This window comes from Dermacentor andersoni, chromosome 9 (genome assembly GCF_023375885.2).
Source record: "Dermacentor andersoni chromosome 9, qqDerAnde1_hic_scaffold, whole genome shotgun sequence".
Lineage (NCBI taxonomy): Eukaryota > Metazoa > Arthropoda > Arachnida > Ixodida > Ixodidae > Dermacentor > Dermacentor andersoni.
The window spans coordinates 114,967,271-114,987,990 of record NC_092822.1 but is presented as its reverse complement, the minus strand read 5'-3'; the positions used below and the strand labels follow the sequence as shown (position 1 = coordinate 114,987,990).

The following is a 20,720-nucleotide window of genomic DNA, read 5'->3' as shown; positions in this document are numbered from 1 at the left end:
ATATATATATATATATATATACACACATACAGAGAGGGAGGAAGAGGGCGGTGTGGATCAGAGAGACAAACGCGGATAGCCGATATTCAAGAGAACACAGTGGAGCTGGGCATGTCATGCAATGCGTAAGGTAGATAACGGGCGCACCATTAGAGTAACAGAATGGGCGCCAAGGGCAGCGAAGCGCAGTAGTAGATGGTAGACAATTAGGTGGGATGATGAAATTAGGAAATTTGCAGGTGCAAGATGCAGTCAGCTGTCGCAAGATAGGGGTAACTAGCGAACGTGAGGGAGGCCTTCGTCCTGCAGTGGGCATAAAAATAGGCTGATGATAATCATGATATATATTGTTGTTTTCAGAATTACGAGAAATCGTAGTTTCGTCAGCACGGCAAGGCAGCAATTCTCATGCGCACTTGTGTAATCGTGGAGAATTGTCGCACCTGTAACGCAGTACCACACGGAAAATGATCAGTTTGCAATGTCGCTCGAATGAGTGGAGTAGGGGTCGAATCCACGTAGTGCACGTCATTTCCATGCTGTCTGAACCTCATATCACGTGTACCAAGAGCTCCCGCGGGCCACAGGTTTGTCTGCTTGTTCCTTGTTCGTGTAACCTTCCATTATTGCTCTATGCGGAGCTATTAGTTACCTGCAGCATACTCAACGAATGCAACGCCAAACAGTCGTTTTCGCTTTGGATCATTCTCGAATCTATTGGCTGCCTCTCAAAACTCCAGTTACCATTCGGAGACTGCTTACATCGTATAGAAACCCTGCAGTGAAGTCAAAAATTACTCCTACGTTCGGACAAGTTGGGCCCTAAAGTGAAATCAAGGCATCTGGCGATGTTTCTTTGTCGCTGCTTGTTTTTCACTTCATTATTCCTCCTCCTCTTATTCAGGTTCTCTGGAACCCCATTCCCTTCCTCTCTCTCTCCACCACTTGCGTACGTGAACACTCCTCCGCCGGCAGACCTCGCCGCTTTCAAATAGGGAGCTCTCTCTGTCCCCCTCACTCTTTATGCTCGGCTTAACAACGCTGCGATTGCTCTGGCCACGCGTGCCAAGAGACGTAAAACGAGAGAGAGAGAGGCGGGGGAGGAGGACGTACAAAGCACGGCTTCGTCAACAAGCCACCGCGCCGCAACCCCGGCCACCCCGAGCACGCCGAGCGTTTGACGACCGCGGCGCGTGGAGCGACAGAAGGTGCCGGCGCCGAGAAGGAAACAAAAAGCAAAGCCCTCGAGAAGAAGTTCGCACCTCGATCGTCCTCGACGGCGGGCGCGAAACCGCCCCGACCCGTACGCACACAGGGCGGCTGCGGCCCCTCGCACGTCTCCGGCGAGACGCCGGCGCTCGGTTATCGCGGCGAAACGGCGCGTATAGGTAACGACGGCAGACGAAACGGCCGCGCTTGTCGCTGCGACGGCGTGGTTACCGATAAAGCACAGTCGGATACCGACTGCGCTTTATTCAGACCTGCTGTCACTAACATTGCATACGCACGTGTAGATGGCATATTAATTTTTTTTTGCGTGACATAACCACTCGTCTTTGTAACGCCGAAGAGACCCTGCGAGTATATAATCTTGCTACAAATAAATAAACAAATAAATAAATAAATAAATAAATAAATAAATAAATAAATAAATAACCAAACAAACAGGACTAAGACAGGACACACCGTCCGTGTAGTCCGCTTCTCCCATATTTTAGCCTCGTTCGGGCGCCGTTTCCTGCATTACATTCAAGACAGCTCTCAGCGTTACGCAAACCCTTTCATCACGGAGCGTTTCCCACTGCGCGGCGCTTCGGCGGTAATGAATCGGCGTATCAATAACCGCGGAACATGGAGGCACGGAGCGCATACCACCACCCGTGTGTATTCACCGACTGACACATGGGCAGTTGACAGCGCCACGATGCGTCCGATCCTTCAGCTGAGTCGCACGCTTCTATAGAAATTACGCAGGCGTGTTTCAGAACGGAAGACGATCCGATCCGCCCATTCGGAGGTCGTCTCTCGTACGCGGCCGACCGACGCGCAATTCGAGACCCGTCACGTAACAGCACCGCAAACATGACTATAGCCGCTGGCTACGCCTATAATCCAAAACCATCGCGGCGGCGTTATCTAGTGGACAAATAGGGAATTAACCACAACCTCCTCCTGACAAGGAGTTCTCGAAACAAGGGTTCCCTCCCCAATCTATACCCTACACATTTCGAAAGGGTCCCCTCTTCGACTAGCGCCCCTCGTTAAAAAACTGGGGAGGGGAAGAACGCGCAAAATGCGACGAAGCTTGGCGACCTGTTTCATGCCACCAACTCATATTAAGCATTGAAGGAAGAATCTTGAGTCCACCCCATCCAATACGCGGGGCTTCGCAAGTCAACGTACCATGGAAAACAAGCGGCAGCCAATCGAAAAAAGAGAAAACAATTCAGTACCCTACCGCTCTGTGAAGAAGGATGACCAGCGAAGTTGTGAATGTGGGCCCCTTTAAGCACCTCCGCCGCGGGTCGGCCCGGCATTGCACTATCTCCGGGATCGGCCCACGTACGAAAAATTGTTGGTCTGTGTCCACGGAGACTAGAGCCGCAGGAACCTACAGCGATTAACAGCTTCGCTGTAGAAAGAACCCGAACTCTGACCGCTCCGTTACCGGCGTTTCGGTTTACCGCGACGCTTTTTTCAAGGAACGAGACAAGGCGAGTACGTGGCCATAGGAAACACACAAGTGAGCATTTGTGTGTAGTCGTTCAGTAATCTCTCGTGTGAAAAGTTGCGCAGTAAACCAAAGCGGCGCCTTAATTACCGGCCGCGTGTACAAGCCCCAGCGGAAGCGCCGTCGAAAGGAAGCTCGCTCCGTTGCCACGCCAACACAGGTAACCGGCAAAGCTTTGGGCCACGCTTTCACGGAGCACTTCGGCCGCAGAGGAGAGTTCGCGAATGCGCTGCGGCAAAGTCGTCATAGCCAATTCGTCGCGGTGACAGTGAACAGCTGAAAGAGGCACGCAGACTCTGCCTGTACTTCTAGAAGCAGCCGTCGACTCCTTCACCCAAAGAAATTGGCCCCGTGTATGGCATACATGAAGCATACTGTAACAACAGGGAATATTATAAATTGCGTGCCCAGACATATTGGCGTACCAAAGGCCTACGCCCTGCCTACGCATTTTCGTGAATCTTCTCGCGTTCTCTGGTAGGCCCCCGCGGTCTGCTCGTGCCGTGGCTGCGAGTGCGCAAAACTTAACGCTCCCAAGGTTTCGTCTAAGCTTTCCTTTAAGTGGGCCTTCGGGTGCGCGCAAGGACGCTCGGGCGCGCTATTTCTAAAGCTGCCTTGTAACAGTATTGTCGGCAGAAGCAGAAAAGGCACCGCACGAAACGCTTCGCGAATTCGGCCGCAATGGACGCCCCACGTGTCCATATATACGACACGCCGCGACGTGGAGCGAGTCATGCACGGTGGGCTCGGCGACGCCTGTGAAGAAGGCTCTAGATAGACCGCACGTTCGAAAATACCCAGGCACAAACCGCCAACTTGCGGCGATACGTTCCTCCTAAAAACGCGGCGCACATATGCACCGGTGGTGGAAAAGCAGTGGAACGCAACAGGTGCGCTCCCCAACGAGAGGTCGCGCATCTCGCCGCCCCTCGCCCCCTCCGAGCACCCGAGTTCGCACCGTACCGATCGATGTGGGACGACGCGGCGAAAAGCTATGTGTATATATATACAACGCATATACGCGGCATGCATGGCTTGCGCGCGCTGACGTCAGCATGCCCACGCGGGCCACGTCGGTTGTTCGCGGTGAGGGGAGGAGGAGCCGTGCGCAGCTCGCGCGAGCAAGGCGACGCGAAAGATGGAACGATTTATATCAGAGAGGCTTAGTTTAGGGCACGCAAGCGCCTTGCGTACGCAGGAACTAGGGGCGACGGTACTGCGCATGCGCAGACCCAGACATAGGGGTCTGCGCATGCGCAGTACCGTCGCCCATAGTTCTTGCGTACGCAAGCCGTTTGTGTGCCCTAAACTAAACCTCTCTAATAAGGGTTAACACTAACCACGCGGGGCCGACGTTCACGGAGACGGCCGTAACGTTACCTTAACGTTGGCACGGCTGAAAGGCGGGGCACCGGACAAGACCGGCAAGCACAAGCGCTTCCCCGTGCTGTAACTCGTGCAATATTGTCGACTAGCTCGACCCATCGCGCTTCTAAGCTAGATCGAACGCCTATTTGCGTTGATTTGACCGAAAAATAAAATTATCACCGTCCCGAAACACAACGAGGGTCAATTTCCCGTACTTTCGCGCACGAACATTGCCACCGCCACGACGGTTTCAAAATATTGTTTCCCATATTGGTGCCCGTTCTAAGGTAGGACGAGTTGGACAAACTTTCTAGTCAGAGCACTTGGTTGCTTTGGAGTTTATTCTAGAGCTCGTGTGCTCACGAACAACTAACTAGCCCCGATGAACGCTCTTGAAATCTGTGACGTCACGTTGAGCCGCTGCGGCAACGTCGGGACGGCGTCGCCATCGGCTTCATTTTTTAGTTTTCTCCCTCGCTTTCTTTATCTCTTTTCTTTCTTTCTTATGAGGTTTTTTGCGCTGTTACAGGCTTACAAAGTCTTCTTCCACGGTTTAGGAGCGCTCGTATTGCTTTTGACAAACCGCAATTTGCTAACAGAGCCTAACTTAACGCTCCCCGTCGGTGCCCTTGTAAAAGGAACATATATTTAATAAATCAGGTTAAGTTACCTAGACTAATCCTATGGAAACTTTGGTGTGAAAAAGAAATATTGATTATATCCGCGTCAAAAATGGCAGCGAGACTACTTTTCTTGAACTTGGTGCTCAAACCACGAATCCCGTTGACGTCAGTGCGACGTCACGCACCTCACTGCATTTGGGACTGCTTTCGCGCACGAAAAGTTCTTAGAGCGGCAAAAGGTTGGCGTTATTTACCTTAGCGCGCAGTGTAATCGTGGTATACTGATAGAGAAACAACTAGGCTGCCAGCCAGACGGCGTCAGAAGTTATGACGTCAAGAGCAGCGAGTGGCCGTCGTCTGGGATACTGCACCGGTGGCTGGAGCGTGGGCTACAGCGCTGCGAAAACGTCGGCAATTTTTGGAACGCCCAGTAACACCGTGATGTTTTCGAGGCTGAGAGGTGCCGGCGGAAGCGAATTCCTGGGCACCGAGACAAAGGAAGGAAAAAGGAAAAGAAAGAAACGAAGAACAATAACAAATCGAAAGAAAAAAAAAAACGATGCTCCCAACAGACTTGTCCGATCCAGTTACCACAGACTACGTGAACTGGCTTCAATACGTCAGATTTCTGAACTCGCGAAATTTTCACATATAACCCCCCCCCCCCCCCCCCCCTGCGGGTGAGAAACGATATCACGTGCTGATAAAGACGACTTGCAATCAACAGACACAACATTACAATCAACAGGAAAAGGTTTTTAATCGAAGTGAATATTAGACTGAGTGGTTTGGACATCCTAAATTACAAACGGAAAACGGGACGCGGTAGGATTGCACCAGACTGTCGGATGGTAACCGCGTGTCCACATGACAGAACTGCACGAGGAGGGCAGCGGAAAACACTGAAAAAATAATTATGGGGTTTTACGTGCAAAAACCACTTTCTGATTATGAGGCACACCGTAGTGGAGGACTCCAAAAATTTCGACCACCTGGAGATCTTTGACGTGGACCTAAATCTAAGTACGCGGGTTTTTTTTTTCGCATTTCGCCCCCATCGATATGCGGCCGCCGTGGCCAGGATTCGATCTCGCGAGCTCGTGCTGAGCAGCCCAACACCATAGAAACACTGAAAGACATTGAACTGAATAGAACACACCTCGCAACTCCACGAAATGGGAGCCGCACACGCCTGCTTCCTAACGTTCGGATCCATTGGTTTTTCTCTGTGTGTGTGTTTGCATTAGCAGGCGCACGAACATTGGCTATATGAAGGGGACACTAAATGCAGAAATAGCTTGAGCTATATTAGTAAATAATTAGCCTACTAGAACACCAAAAAGCATATCGTTACCGTTAGAGCAGGCTCGACAAGCAAGAAAAGACGGAAATGCGAGAGACGGTTGTCGACGTCGCCATGAAGTTACCGCTCTAGCTTGTCGTGACGTCATAGCTCTTAAGGCGTACACTCGACCTTAGAAATATTTCGTGGGTAAAGGTGGACTGCCATGTATTCTAAAGGAGCGACAGACTGAAGATAGCAAGTTCCGATTACATTCACCGAGCCGAAACGGTGTAAACGCGAAAAAAAGAAAAGAACAGCACAGACAAGACAAGTTTGAAATTCATGACGTCGCTCTAGCAGTACAGTCGCTGGGGTTTTATTCGCTAAATTCAGATATGGAATTAAGGTCTTCACTTTCTCAACTGGTAATCAACCCACCACCCGCGAAGTTAACGGAAATAAGAATTTCGAGAGAACACTAAAGTGGCTAAGGGTTTGTCTGTGTTCGGCCTATAGAAGCTTCTCTCACTACAGAAAAAAAAAAAAAAAAAAAAAACGAGTGCCAAGTTTTGTCTCTCTCCCGTGGCACACGTGTTGCAAGCGGCACCAAAACACGGTCGCTGTTTACAACCCGCACGGAGCTCCACTCCCCCCCCCCCCCTCTCCGTACAGAAACCACACGCAAAACAGCTACCAACAAACACGAACGGGTGGCGACTAAATGAGCGAAGGTCAGTGCGTACGCGCTATTGAAGCACCCGCGTCTAATGCGCTCTCAGTTCAACTTGCCGAGAGCACGTCACCTACGGACATGCCTACGGAGCTACAGAAGGAAAGGGAGGGAGGAGGAGGTGAAAGGCCGGTAGGGAACAGGGGGGAGAGGCTTACAAATGAAGTGGTACCACTGGGTAATAATGCGAGAGCGGGGCAGAAGGGCGAGGGGGTGGGCGGCTGAGAAAGGAGGTCATTGACACCGCGGCGCCAGAGCGCCACCAGCTCAACAGATTGAAAAGAAGGAAGAGGGAGAAGGGAACGAACGTGGGGCCCTTCCACTTTCCTTCGCCTCCTCCTCCTTCCGGTGGTAAAAGGCACGACCACGAACGGCCTCCCCGAGTGGATACACAACGCACGCGAGTGGCTCGTTCTACCTGGAATCACGCGCGCCGAAAGGAAAACGAAATCAAAACGCCACAACGACAGAGAATATATATATGAGTGCGAGGAGTACCCTTCCCGCTGCATCCCGGGGGTCAGCTGAGTGCGTAAACAGCGGGCTCCGCCACGCTCTCGCTTCGAACCGTGGACGCGACGAAGTCGAAGAAAAACCACATCGGTAAACGAAGAAGCCAGTTCCGCGGGGCAAGTGCGTCGCGGTGTGCAGACGAGGGAATCCCTGCGGACAGCCGCCGAATGAAGGCTTCGAGCGACAGAGAGGAAAGTAGATCGGCCCGCGGTGGACAATGTGCGACGATAAACAGGCCACGTGTTTGCGCGCGGACGAATACACGTACACATCCGGACCAGGCGCTCGCTGCCGTATCGGAGAACGTATGGCGTATAAACGCGCGTACGTGCAGGATGTCATAGGACGGGGTCCACAGAGGGGGCCGGCACGAGGTTCGCCTAAAGTCCTCTCCCTCCCTCCCTCCTCGTGTAAGAGGCAACCGGGTCCTTCCTTCCAAAGACTGGAACAGCCTTCATGCTGACATTGTTGCCATTATCTGCCCGTCCTCTTTCCAACAGCGCGTGAGTAATCACTTTATACCTGTTGACGTGCAAATGATGCGCACTATATTTAAATCTCGCCCATTCTGTAATAAAATATCTCCTCCAGGGGTCTTTATGGACAATGAACCGAATAAGACTACCTACGAGAAGACTTTCTTCTATAAAGTGAAGATTTCTGTTCACTTTATAATGAACCAATTGTTCAATTTGTTCTCGCACACAAATCGTGGCTTCTTGTTCATTTTTTTTGTCACGCTCTCTGCCGCTTTAACCTTTTCCCAGCAGCCACTCGGCGCTCGGATCACTGACCTCCCGTCGGTTGCATCCTGTCCTGGAATCAGACTGCGGCGCATGCAAACCTATTATTCGTCACGTTCGACGCACCCATGCCGATCGAAATAGGAAACGAGTCACGAATTCAGGGCGTGCAGGGAGCCAGTCGCTACGTCATCCATTCAGAGCGTTGCCAGTGAGTCATTACAGCCGTGTACAGTCGGCTATATATGGGCTCGATGATGACGTCATAGACCGGAGTGAACGTCACAAGAACCGGTGCACTTCGCGCTCTCATCTACACATCCATAATTCAGCGGCTCTGATGAATGCAAATAACGCTGCGTGTGTTGTGGCGAAAAAGAAAACGACCAGTTGCGGAATAGTTCTTAATAATAGTTATTGCTCGACCCTGTGGCAGTGTGTCTGTGTTCCTCGAATTAGTCACCTGTCTCCGCTAGCGCTACCATTTTTTTTGTTTTTCACAGCTCCGCTAAAGCATCATTTAGAATCCACTACAAATGGTACGTTCTGGCTTCGGTTAAACGTACCCTTGTATTTAGTACTAATGAGAAAGTAGGCAGGTATCTTCAGGGTGTGCACGCGTCAGTTAAGTCCCAGTTCGCCGTCATCGCCAAGTTTACGGTGGTGACACGACAAGTATGAACGGGGGGAAAGAATGCTCGGCGTCGGAAACAATGCTCGGTGATCGCACATCTGGAAAGTGGTGCCATTTCGCAATTGCAACATTTGTACGAAAGCAGGAGTAATTAAAAGAACAATTATCCGCGCTTAGACAAGCATCTCAATTAAATGTATTGTTTTTAATATCTGCCTAGCTCCGCTTCCTCTCAGCAAAAACGACAAGGGCCCAAACACGATTTTCTTCCGAGTGTCCTGCTCAACACGAAAAATGCAGGCAGAACTGATCTATACGGTGACCATCCAAGTATGCGAATCCAAGTATGCAGCCTGGCTCCTCTGTCGCGCTTATCTCCGGACACGCTGCGCCTTCTGGTGGCGCCATCGAGAAGTCCGCGCGCACCCAGCGGCAGATAGACGGTGACCAAGAATGGCGGCAAAGACGTCCAGTGAAGAGCAAGCCACAACCACTGGCATACATACCCTCGCGAACTGCCAACATATTTTTTTACTTTTTTTTAGGCTGCGCTACATTCGGTCGCGGCCCGCATTTTCGGTGGGACAGCTAGAGGGCTAGATAGCCGGAAAGAAAACTGGTCTGACGATGCGAAGAATGTTATTCGTATTTTTAAAAAAATCACCCGGTACTTCCCCAGGCAGCGTGACGCACACGACAGCGCACTGCGAGTGAATTCAGAGAAATTGTGCAATCGACGCATCTGTCCGTGAATGCAGGAGGATTCTTAGTCACGCCCGACCACCGCATACAAACGGGGACGCGAGCTGCGACATATTCAGATATAAAGGTGTGGACACACTTCTCGAGTTCAACGCTTGTAATGACACAAGCTATATGGTGCTGAATGTTTCATCCGTTGGAATGAAATAAATGGTCTCCTACTTAACAGCAAAACATAAGGCGGTCAGTACAAGGAGTTCTGAAATATGGGAACTACCAAGGCCTAGAACAAATTATACTTATCAAATGTTACGTTTTCGACTACCCTACCATTTAAACAAGGCAAACATAAAGTAATGCTCATTTCTGTGCTAGGAGAAACATATATTTAGATGCCAATATGTACATAGACGCATGAATGTTCTTTGAACAGGTTCAATTCTTGTATAATCATGTTTTTTTGTATTGTGTGTATCGAATCCTTCTGTATATGTTACTGTATGAAATATTTTCATATATTGTGTCGTAATAGCGATGTACATAGTGCTGCATTTCTTTTATTATCTCTTGTGCATTTTGTGATGTATTTCATGACTAGCTGTATTTATGAGAATTACTCATCGTGTAAGCTTTACTTTTTTCGTTTTACTTGCTCATAGTTATCATGATTAATGTTTCGCAGTTATTAGTGTGGAAATCCTATTTTTCCAATTACTATTGTATTTAACCGTGCTAATTGTTACTGCTGTAAAACGAGGCCATAGACCACGTCAAGCCATGCTGGCTTTTTGTCCACGGTCCTCAGCATCAGTTGTATGTTGAAATAAACTTGATTTGATTTGATACCTATGAACTCTGGCTCATAAAATTTGAATCATGCGTTTGTTTTGAAAACTGAGGTCCGTTTAGCCATCCCTGGCCTCCACAAAGGCTTGCCCACTTTTTAACAAGAAGTTGAAAATTCTTCCAATATGGGGTTGCGTAGTCTGCGCTATTAGATACTTTACACTGCACTACCGACGGCCGAAATGACGTCAAATGTTCACGGAGGCATGGCGACCGGCCCCGGTCGCCAAGAACGGCGCGTTGAAACGCCTCGCCGTGGAAACGGCTTTCGGCGTAGGACACGCCGTTCACTTTGCGCATAGTAAACATAAGCACAACGAAAACACGGCACGCGTATTTTAAAATATTTTTTTCCCCTTCGTTTCTTCGCTTCGTCGCCGCAAATAGCCATGTTTACTTCAGGTGACCACAAAACTGCGCGGCATATTTATACCTAGCGCGTTGAACGAAAAATGGGCTAAAAAGAGAATGAAGCGAAGACAAGACGCTGCCGTCTGCTACAGACGACACCTGCACTGCCGCTCGCAGACGACAAAGAAAAACAAACGGTCAGGCACAGTAGACAATGTACACAGCCGGAGAGACAAGAAAGTACAGCATCCATTCTCGCGTTGAATTTTGTTTCAAAGATATTTGATAACGCCGTTGCTATTTTGCCACAACTTACCGCGCGATTCGCTTCGTAACAGCCTGACAAAAAAGAAAAAAAGAAAAGAAGAGACATAAGAGGGGGAGGGGACCTGCGGGTACAAGACCTTTACGCTGTGGGGTATATGCGCCGCCATGACGCAAAGGACAGTTATTCATTGGCAACCGAGCGACCTGCGAACACCACGGCAAATATATAAAAAAGAAAGACACAGCCGAGTCCCAAAATGACTCCCGCGCCGTCTAAATAAAAACACGACCCGTAGCCCGGACTCCGGGGGTCGCTAGCCGTGGGAAAAAGGAACTCGCGCAGCAGAACGGTGCGTCCCCGGAGTCTACGGTACGTGTCAGAAAGAAAGAAATGAAGAAGAAAGAAAGACTTAGCGTTGTGAAAGGAAAGAACAGGGACGTGACAGGCATAAGAAAAGAAGAGATGGGGTTGAAAGCGGCTCGCTTCGTCGAGCCAGCGAACCGTTTCAAGCCCTGCGCTCAATAAGTTCTCTCTCTCTCTCTCCAAGTTTCACATGTGTAGTTTGTACATGAATAAATCGTTGCTACAGGGAGGCTGACATGTTACACACCACTTCTCGCATTATTAACATACGTTTTTATTTGCGGGTTTTATTCTCTGGTGGTTTCGTTCTGAAGTGCCCCGGTCCCTTTTCAATTATTTTTTGTAGAATATTTATTACTGGCAATACCGCTAAGCTAGTAGAGCCGAACACAGGCAATATGCTTGGGTAGCGGAACATAGTTCCGTGTGTAACTGTCCGATTAATGGCAGCATTAGAGTCTCGTGTTTTTTTTTCCCTGGTACATGATACGTTACAGCGATACGTGACATGTCAGGAAGTTTGCGCATGCAAGTCGTATACCGCGAATTCAGCAGCCGCTGAGCAGACGACGCGGCGCGGATGAACACATCTCGAGGGGCATACGGCCTTCCTATTGGCTAAGGAGTCCGGCAGGGATCCACAGTGCTGCAAACGACTTGTGACGTGGAGCGTGATGACCCTGAGCATGAGACGAAGCCGAAGGGGGCCGTATAATTTCCTATTAAGGTCACTAGGGGAAACTCTGGCGCTAGTGTCGACGGGAGGTGCGAGCGAGGTGGTTGAGTCAGCGTGGAAATGGATGGTCAGCGCATTGATTTCGCTGAACTTCGTTTTTCTGGCTTCAAACGGCTTTGCGACTTCAAAATTCGATGATGTTGAATAAAATGTTGCGTTACGAATGCGACGACAATTCGCAACGATTAAGCTACGCACAGTGTCTTGTAGCCTTGTGCGTTTAGTAAAATAGAAATGCTTCGAAATGCACGCCAGTAAAGGCATACGAAGCCCAACAAATACAGCCACAAGAACGTCTGAAGCCATAAGCACGAATACTAGACAAGTCCATGCACTTGTTATTGATCAGTGATTTCTGTAGAAAACTGTAATAGCTTGGCTGAAGAGCGCGACAAGACGTAACGCTACGGAAAGGAAACGCACAGACGAAGCAGCAGACTACAGGTTTTAAAGGCTGTCTTTCGAAGTGGCGAACAGCGGAGGAGATTAGTGAAACCATGGCCGCGTCTGCTGTTCGTCGTGTCTCGTGACCATGGCCTCCGAGATTAGACGGCTCTCGCACACCGGCCGGTCTCGGGGGCCACGTCGTCTATGCCGTAAGTGTTTGTTCAGAAAAGACTTGCGGCTTCACACTTGTGAAGAAATCAAGCAGACAAAAGTGTTCGATTTCTACCAACAAACCTCAGTTGTGAGTATTGCTCCGTCTTCTCTTACCTCAATTATGCTGCAGTGCACCGCAGTTTGTATTCGGGTATGCTCATGAACGTGAATAAACGGCTTCATGTTATCATTATCTGCATCATCGTGCTCCGAAAATGTGCGAGTGAAAGGAGCTTCGAATAAGCCGAGTCTCACCGCGTGCCCGGTCGCCGTCGAAGCGAACGCGGAGGGAGGGAGGCCCTCGCGTCGGGGCAGCTAAAAAAACCGGCGCCACCACCAACACGCACGCTCACTAACACAGCGGGGGCAGCGAGAAGCGAAAGAACGTTCACCCCGAAAGCAGCGGGAGGGGAAAGGAAACTGGCTTGAATGAGCAGCACTGCTCCTCCTCCTCGGAGGTTCAACCGACACTTCTTCTCCGAGCACGGCTCAAAAACAACGAGAGACAAACACCGCAGAACCACATAACAAGGCTTCGCTTCTCTTCCACGGCTCTCGGGGTAGCGCGACGTCCAGAGCGAGCCGAGCTGATGCGCAGAAGTGCATTTGGAAGCAGCAGACGACGCACGTACAGCCTCCGTCACGCTTAACGGGAACGGGCCTTTAAAAGGGGTAGTATACTGATGACACACATTTTGGAAGTTGCGTACGCTCTACCGCGCGCATTTAGCACCCGAAATGATGATGCTTGGCAAGCGCACGACGGCTTGGAAAGGAATATAAGCTATTTTAATGCAAGACCTCACGCCATCGAGATTATGGTGACGTCAGAACGCGAAAAAGGGACCGGCAGGGCAGACAGAGTAAAAAAATATAACCACTTGCATATATAGAAAAGAGCGACGTAGACCTACTGATATATTACGCTTAACTACTTTCAGGATTGGCCCGCGTTACGATGCGCATTAAAATCCTCTCGACAGGACTACACATCGTGCAAAACCAGCAGGACTGAATGATGAACGCGACAAACTTCGGTGACGCTGCACTGGCACAGAGTTCATTAATCTCGTCTCCGGGATCCGCCCAGTTTACTGCTTCACATATTCCTCTCTTGTTTATCTTGAGACTCAACAGCGCTCAGAATAAGCAGGCTCGTAAGAAGTGTAGACGGCGTGTGGGGCGGAAGGATTCAGCATGCAACGCAGTGACTCAGTGTAACCACGCAGGTAAAGTGATTCGGAGTGATAGAACGCGCCAGGTGTGCCTCCTTGCCTAAGAAGAAGGCAAGGAGCGACCACGTCAGGTGTGGGTCGTAAATCAACGCGCGTTTGCTACAGTGCACGAGTAGAGCACGATCCTTCTAAGCATACAATGTAGCGATTATGCGGTGATTGTTTAAGACACGCGAAGTTTGCGCAATGCTCAACAACGGAGCGGGGGAGCGCACTTCAGTCGGCAGAATATGTAGAGAAGCTGCACGTTTGTAAACAACAGTCATGGCATAAAACATGGTTCCCGAGACCGGCCAGCGCGCGCGGTCCACGCGGTCTCGGAGGCCATGGCAGAGGCGCGAACGGCAGACGATCACATGTCCCCCGCTGTTTGGCACTTGAAGGGCAGAGGTTGATATCTTGACTACATAAATTTTTATCTTGGTTGCCGAGAAAGTTATCGCCGTACAGTTTGCACAATTTTTTTTTTTTTTTTTTGCGCTCCCTAACAGTCAAGTCACGCTACGCAGGTTGCTCGTAATGAGTTACCAAGCCTATAGGTGCATCGAAAAATTGTGAAACGCCGCTGAACGTTGCCAGTTTCTGGGATAACGCTGCATCTTTCAGCGTAGTCGAAGTTATACGCAAGCGCACACGCGTAACCGTCATGCGATATACGCCCTTCAACGTAACGTTCTCCTGCAGCTAGGGGTAGCCCCGAATGGGTGGAAAGAGGGTGCTAGCATGTGGCAAATTTGCAAATAACTTAATAACCCGCGTCAAACACATCGCATGATGATAGCGAATGAAAGGGGGAGGGGGGCCACACGACGAAAGCCCAACCCTCAAATTATTTTGAATTGTGAAATGCTCCGCCGTCGCCCCCAGCGACTGTTTATTCAGCTCTACCCTTCGTGCCACACCGCATTGCGTGCTATGGAGCATAAACAGCCGAGGATCCAGGGGTGCTCAACCTGCTTTTAACTACGCCGAATGTTTCGGAGCTTCTAATGACGCGATTCTCTTTGTTAGGGGTATGTTCGTATGGTTATCAGCAATATCCCCGAGGGTGTTATGACACCTAAATGTACCCCCCCCCCCCCCCCCGGTGCCTTGGCCAGCTAAATATTTAAACTGAACGCCGCAATTGGGAAGCATGCCAAAGTGAGGCTGCTACAATGATACAGAAGAGAGAGAGAGAGAGGTCAGAACGGGTTGCTACCCTACGCAGGGGAAAGGGTAAACGATAGCTGTGCGCAGGAGGGGACACCACGTTTGCAAACAAACGGCGACTTCAATAATGGCAGCACAGCCCGCTTATGCTCGTATAGGGACACAGTGAACGGATCTAGTGAAGGACGCGAGCCACGGTTCTAGATTTGTCTAAAAATTGCATAGGTTGCACATGGTTAGGTCGCACAGGTGGAAATAAAACACAGCAGGTGCTCCCACTGCCTCCTCATACTTGCACTCGCACAAGCTATACAAACGGTAGGCGTTACAGCTGTTCCAACGAGGGTCACGTTTAGTTTAAAAAAATATCGCCTTACGTTATTATTGGCAAAGTAACTTTCCATCGAAGTGTTGAAAAGTTGTTCGACATGCTCGCCTGGCTGTAATGAGTGTAGACAAGCGGGCAGGTGGGCAACATTAAAAACCGGCTACCCAAGAAACAGTTAAAAGACTGAGTCTGCCGCTTTCTACAACTATCACAAACGCACAGGCATACTAAATGATTCCAGGATCCTATCGTGATATCAAAGGAATAAATTATTCTTTTGTCGATTCAAGCTATCCAATGAAGCGCGAACCCGCTTGCTTCGGGGTATGTTTTAGTGAGAGAGGGCGAGAGAGAGGGGTGAACGAAACCGCACGGGCGGCTGCTAGCGAACGGAAGCTGGCTCACGCCCGCTACGGGCAGCGCGTGCTGTTTACAGGCCACAGCAGCGGGGGGGGCTTGATTCCGTGGGACAAGGACGCAGAGTCTCGTCCAAGGCCGACCGGCCCCAGCGATTTCATTAATGGAGGCAAAATAGCGCTTTGACGCCGCGTGGGCGCGAGCGAGCGTAGCGTGTGCCTGCTCGATTCAAGCGCTGGCACACAGGCGAGAGAGGTCGGCAGGCGCACGGGCGGCCGCTTGTAAGAGATCGGCGCTGGCTCGGGCGTCGCCGCACAAGCGAACACTGCAGGTGACGCCGTCTCGTGAAAGCACACTCAACGGAGCTACTGCGCGCGAATCGGAAACCGTATCGAACAGTATATGGTGAGAGAAACCAACCACTCGACACGACGACCACATAATTGGTATATCCTCCGAGGTCTGGTTCGTTGTTTCTCGTTTTTACTTTTCTACATTCTTCCTATGAAGGCTGTGCTTATTGATGTAGCAGGACCCGAGGGAGAATCAATGAAATCGTTCCAGTGAAACGCGACAATCGAAAAGCGTGGATAGCGGGACACAGTAGAACGGTGCGTGCGCCACGGTGGAGACGGCAGCGATAACAATGGGCTTACTCCCGTATACACACACCTGCGAGCCGGCAGAGCTATTAGGTTCGGGAAGAGCGCTCTCACCTTGCAGGCAAGACACCTGACAGCCATCTTGGCGGAGCCGCTGAACGAGCACTCCGGTGACCTGAACGTCGGCGTAGCTGCCGTCCGCGTCGTAGAGCACGATGGGCAGTTGGCGGTAACACGCCTCGAAAGCATCTCGCTGCCGAGCGTCCCTGAGGACGCTCGAGACGCACAACTTGCCGTTGGACAGTCGCCTCAGCACGAGCAGCGACGCCGGAAGGCTGACGCCCAGCGCGCCGCGCAACCGGCACCGCGCGAACTGGTCGGGCGGCCGGCAGTCGAGCAGGAGCAGCGCCGACTCCGGCGCCGCTGGCTCGCGAACCCTCGCCGCGACCCAGTCGGGCCCCACGGTAGGGCACGAGCCGCTCATCACGCTCGTCGACAGCTCGCGGGAAGGCATGATGCTACCGCCGGCCGAGGACGCATGGGCCGGCACTTATTCGCGGAGTACGACACACCACCGACGAGCGATGAACCAGGCTTCCCGCACGCTCCGTCGGCGCGCGCGCGCGCGCACACACACACACACACACGCACGGCTCGGCAGTAGACGAACACGGTCTCAGCGCGGCTCCACCGCCATTGCTGCGGGCACTGGCGCTTCTCCCGGCGGCTTCGGCGGCGCGCCGGACGCGAGCGGCCGAACAGGGTACGCGCCGCTTCTGGTGACGACACGGGATTGCCGACCAATGGGCGCCAAACGCGCGCACGGCGGGCCGCTCGCGTTCAGCCGGAGTGAGCTACGTCACGACTGCGGAAGCAGAGGAAAAAAAGAAAAGCCCTCTATAGCACCGGTGCAGGCTCCGCCCACTTCCCCCGCACAGAAATCCAAGATGGCGCGCGCGCCGCGCGCGTAGGTGGTGCGCGGGCGCTAGAGGAGGGCGCGGCTGCACGCTTTCAGCAGGCTCTACCCACGCGTTTTCTTTTCCACCACGCGAATGCAGCGGGGAACGGCATTATTGCGAGGTCTTCGCGAAGCCGTCGTGGGGCGGCTTCGTACACCACCGCCTCGTTTTATTTAATGCTTTTTTTACACCGTTTTTTTTTTCTTCCACCGAATGCGCTTTCCTGCTCGGCGAACGAGGACGTCGTGCGGAGGCGTCGGCGCATGGCCGTCGCCAGGCGGCGCTGCCAATCAATGGAGTGACGCCGCGCGCGTCCCGTTTTTCGTCAATGAAGGCTCGTACGCGAGGAGAAACCATTCAAGGTACGCTGCCACCGCGCGCTCGCAGAAAGGGGGCGGGGGGAAGGGTCTGCGTCACACATAGAGAGCGTGTTTCGGACACACACTGACGGGGCTGTCTCGACCCCCAAGGGGACCAACGTCCTGCGAACAAAGCGCTTCGCCAGACTACGACGTCGTCGTTCGTCCGGTGCACCGTTTGTCTCGGCCGATCGTTTCGCCGACGAGGGAGGGGGAGGGGGGGACGACAACGCCGTTACGCTAGCGGGAGCGGCGCAGCGTAGCATCGTATCGCGTCCTCATTCCAGTCGCAGCTACCTCGAGGAAGGAAAAACAGAAAGAAAAAAAAATAAAGGAGGGAACGTGGCGATCGTCGTCGTCGCTCATTCACTCGAGCGCGGCCACCCGCGCGTCCGTTTTCATTTACCTCGACCGTGCAAGAATGGAGTTGCTTCGTACGCTCGTCGTGAGTGACCGCGTCTGCGCTCGTCACGTGTCGTAGTACTACGAGGAGGAACGGGGGGAGTGGAGGACAGAGGGCCGTGCGGCACACGGGTGGACGAGCGGCGACGGTTTGGGTCTGCGACTCTGTCCGGCGGAGGTGGTCGGTGCCTGTTGACGTGAAACAGTTTCCTTTAGTCGTCAACCTTCCCCCCCCCCCCCCCCCCCCCGGAGGCACGAGATTCCTGGCTCCAAGATGCGAAGGGGGACGGCGGCGGGCGAGACCGTGTGAACCGGAAGTGCCGGCGATGCCTCGCTTTGGGAACGGCCTCCTCTCTTCACCTTCTGGCTACACGTGACTTCCGGCTTAACGTACGCTTTCGCTCTTTTGCGCGTTCTGCATCGTTAATCCGCGCTTCCTCTGGACAGACGGCCACCACCGCCGCCTTATTTCTTTACTTGCAAGACCGGACGAAGAAGAAACCACCGACGCGTCCGTGGGGGAGGCAGACGGAAACTAATTGTTTCCGCCACTTGAAACGCGCCGTCGCGTCTCGACCGTTGCGACGACACTGGTATACAGTCGCCGTGCCGTGGAGCGCTGCAGAGTGGAAAGGGCCGGTAATGCGCTTGGCTTATTCTTGGGTGTCACCAACCGCCATCTTACCTGCGCGGGCGTTGCCCAACTTTTGATCCGCACTGGTGTTTTTCTTACGCGTAGTGCAGGCTTTTACCTCCACGAGCAACGAACGCGCAGAGGAAATGGGTGCAACGAGCTCGTTGTCGCGTACCGCCTACACTCACCTGGAAGCGAGCCGTTGCTGAAAGTTCATACTTAGAGATAATGACTACCTGTCCTCTAAGATTGTAATGTGAGAGAGATGAAAGTTTGTAAGCGTTGCCAAGAGGAAAGCTTTGAACTGATGAAAAACGCGCGAGTGTTTTCGTTAGTTGGCCTCTGAAGCGACTGAGTAGACTCTTAAGGCTGGATCTCTTATTCCGCCCGCCAAAATATTTGAGAAGTGCGAAGGAAATTAGATAATAAATAGGAAGCATTGTGAATACAATTTTGTAACTCTTCAATGAAAACAAATGTTGCCTGCCCGTCGACATGAGCTACGAGACAGTTTCCCGTTCTACGAATACGACGGTACGCAAGTTTCCATTTTACGTTTTTGTTTACTTACTTCAAAATTGTAGTTCACTGAGCCATATATGCTACAAACCATTCTCATAGCCGTGCCTAATATATTCTGTTTACAGATTTATATGCAGAAGCGATACCTACGCCATGTGTACAACGCTCGTTATTAATGCAACAACTACAGTTTTTCTTCCATAGAGCGCATGTAATTATCACAAACTATACCATTATCGATAGTAGTAGATCGAGTACGATCGAGTACTATAGATTTAAGTATGAAGTCAGATAAAATATAAATAACCTCGGTACCCTGGTACATCTAGGAATAAGATGAGCAATGTTATGCTATAGCGGACATGGAGAATATTGGAATGCTGTTGCACGCCGTTTGAACTATGGCATGGAAGGCATAGCTGTGTTATTCTTTGCGATCACTGTTAAACCAGTATCAATTTGCTAATTTTGATTTAGTTATGTGTTCCACTCCTTAACCTTGATCTACATGTTTGAAGAAGAAGAAGGCTGATTTTAGTTATCCTTTTATCTGTTATTTCGGACCACCGCGTTTTAGTTTTGTTCAGCACTCATCAAATGTACTTGCATCGTTTCCTTTCTTTTTCTTTTATTCTTTCTGCTTTTCTTGCTTTTTTTTTGGCATTGCTGTAGCCAAAATGCAGCTCATTACGTGGGGCTGCGGGCTCGTCAACCCGCCTATTGGCAGCATTTTTCCCGCTGTCCTCCATCTGTAATGTATACATGGTGGAAATAAAGATTCGATTTGATGCGTGCTTGACGTGACATTTGCGTATCTTACTTTTTTGCCCAGTTGTCCTTGATGGTTCCATTTCATCAAAATAAAAAAAGAAAGAAACTTAGCGTTCGCCCGCGATATGCTCTGGTGTTTTCTTTTTTAAGGCACTTTTATGAGTTATCGCGCCCCGTCCTCGCGGTAGCGAATCCCGGCCGCGGCGGCCGCATTTCGGTGGCGGCGAAATGAGAAAACACCTCACGTGTACTTAGACTTAGGCGCACCTTAAAGAACCCCAGGTGGTTCAAATTTCCCGAGTCCCCCACTATACGGCGTGCCTCATAATGAGATCGTGGTTATGGCACGTAAAACTCCCATCATTTTTCGACCTATAAGGAACGTCATTGGCCCAAGCAGTGCCTGTGCACCTCGCCCATCGAAAACACTTTTTTCTGTTTCCTTAGCGACACTGGTTGGTCTCAATGAGACATTTCGATTTAGTGTTGAGGGCTGTTTTTGCTGCTTATGTTGTGTATCGGTGTCGTGGACTGCGCGCATACCTTTTCATTTTTCGTCCCCACCTGGATCGAGTAGCACGCTCCAGATGGACATCCACCTGGAGAGGACAGGCCACCAGACAGCCCTCTTTCTGCAGGATTGCTTATAGAGCCCCCTCGGCCCATTGGTACAAAGCGCCGTATAATCACAGCCGCTGATATGGGTAGTTCGAGCCCGGATTGGAATGTGCTCTCGTCACAGCAGACCAGACTCCATGGCCTCCGCTCGCTTCCTTCGACGGACCGTCCGGAAGAGTGCGAAGAAACCGGCCTTTCTGCGATGTGCTTTGCCTATATGGTATGGCGACAACACAGCACGACAGTCGCAGTCACGTCGTCCTTGCACGGAGGTGCCTGTACTAACAG

The 20,720-nt window shown here is 51.3% G+C and overlaps 1 protein-coding gene across 1 annotated transcript in view; it reads right to left on the bottom strand.

Annotated features, from left to right (window-relative positions):
• Mkp3 (Mitogen-activated protein kinase phosphatase 3) overlaps positions 1-17,611 on the bottom strand; it is an 80,191-nt gene extending 62,580 nt beyond the window's left edge. Inside the window, exon 1 of the mRNA XM_050177132.3 lies at positions 16,282-17,611. Within this exon, the coding sequence (XP_050033089.1) occupies positions 16,282-16,681 (400 nt within the window). The 5' untranslated portion in view covers positions 16,682-17,611. The remainder of the gene's footprint in view (positions 1-16,281) is intronic.
• Positions 17,612-20,720: the final 3,109 nt, after the last annotated feature.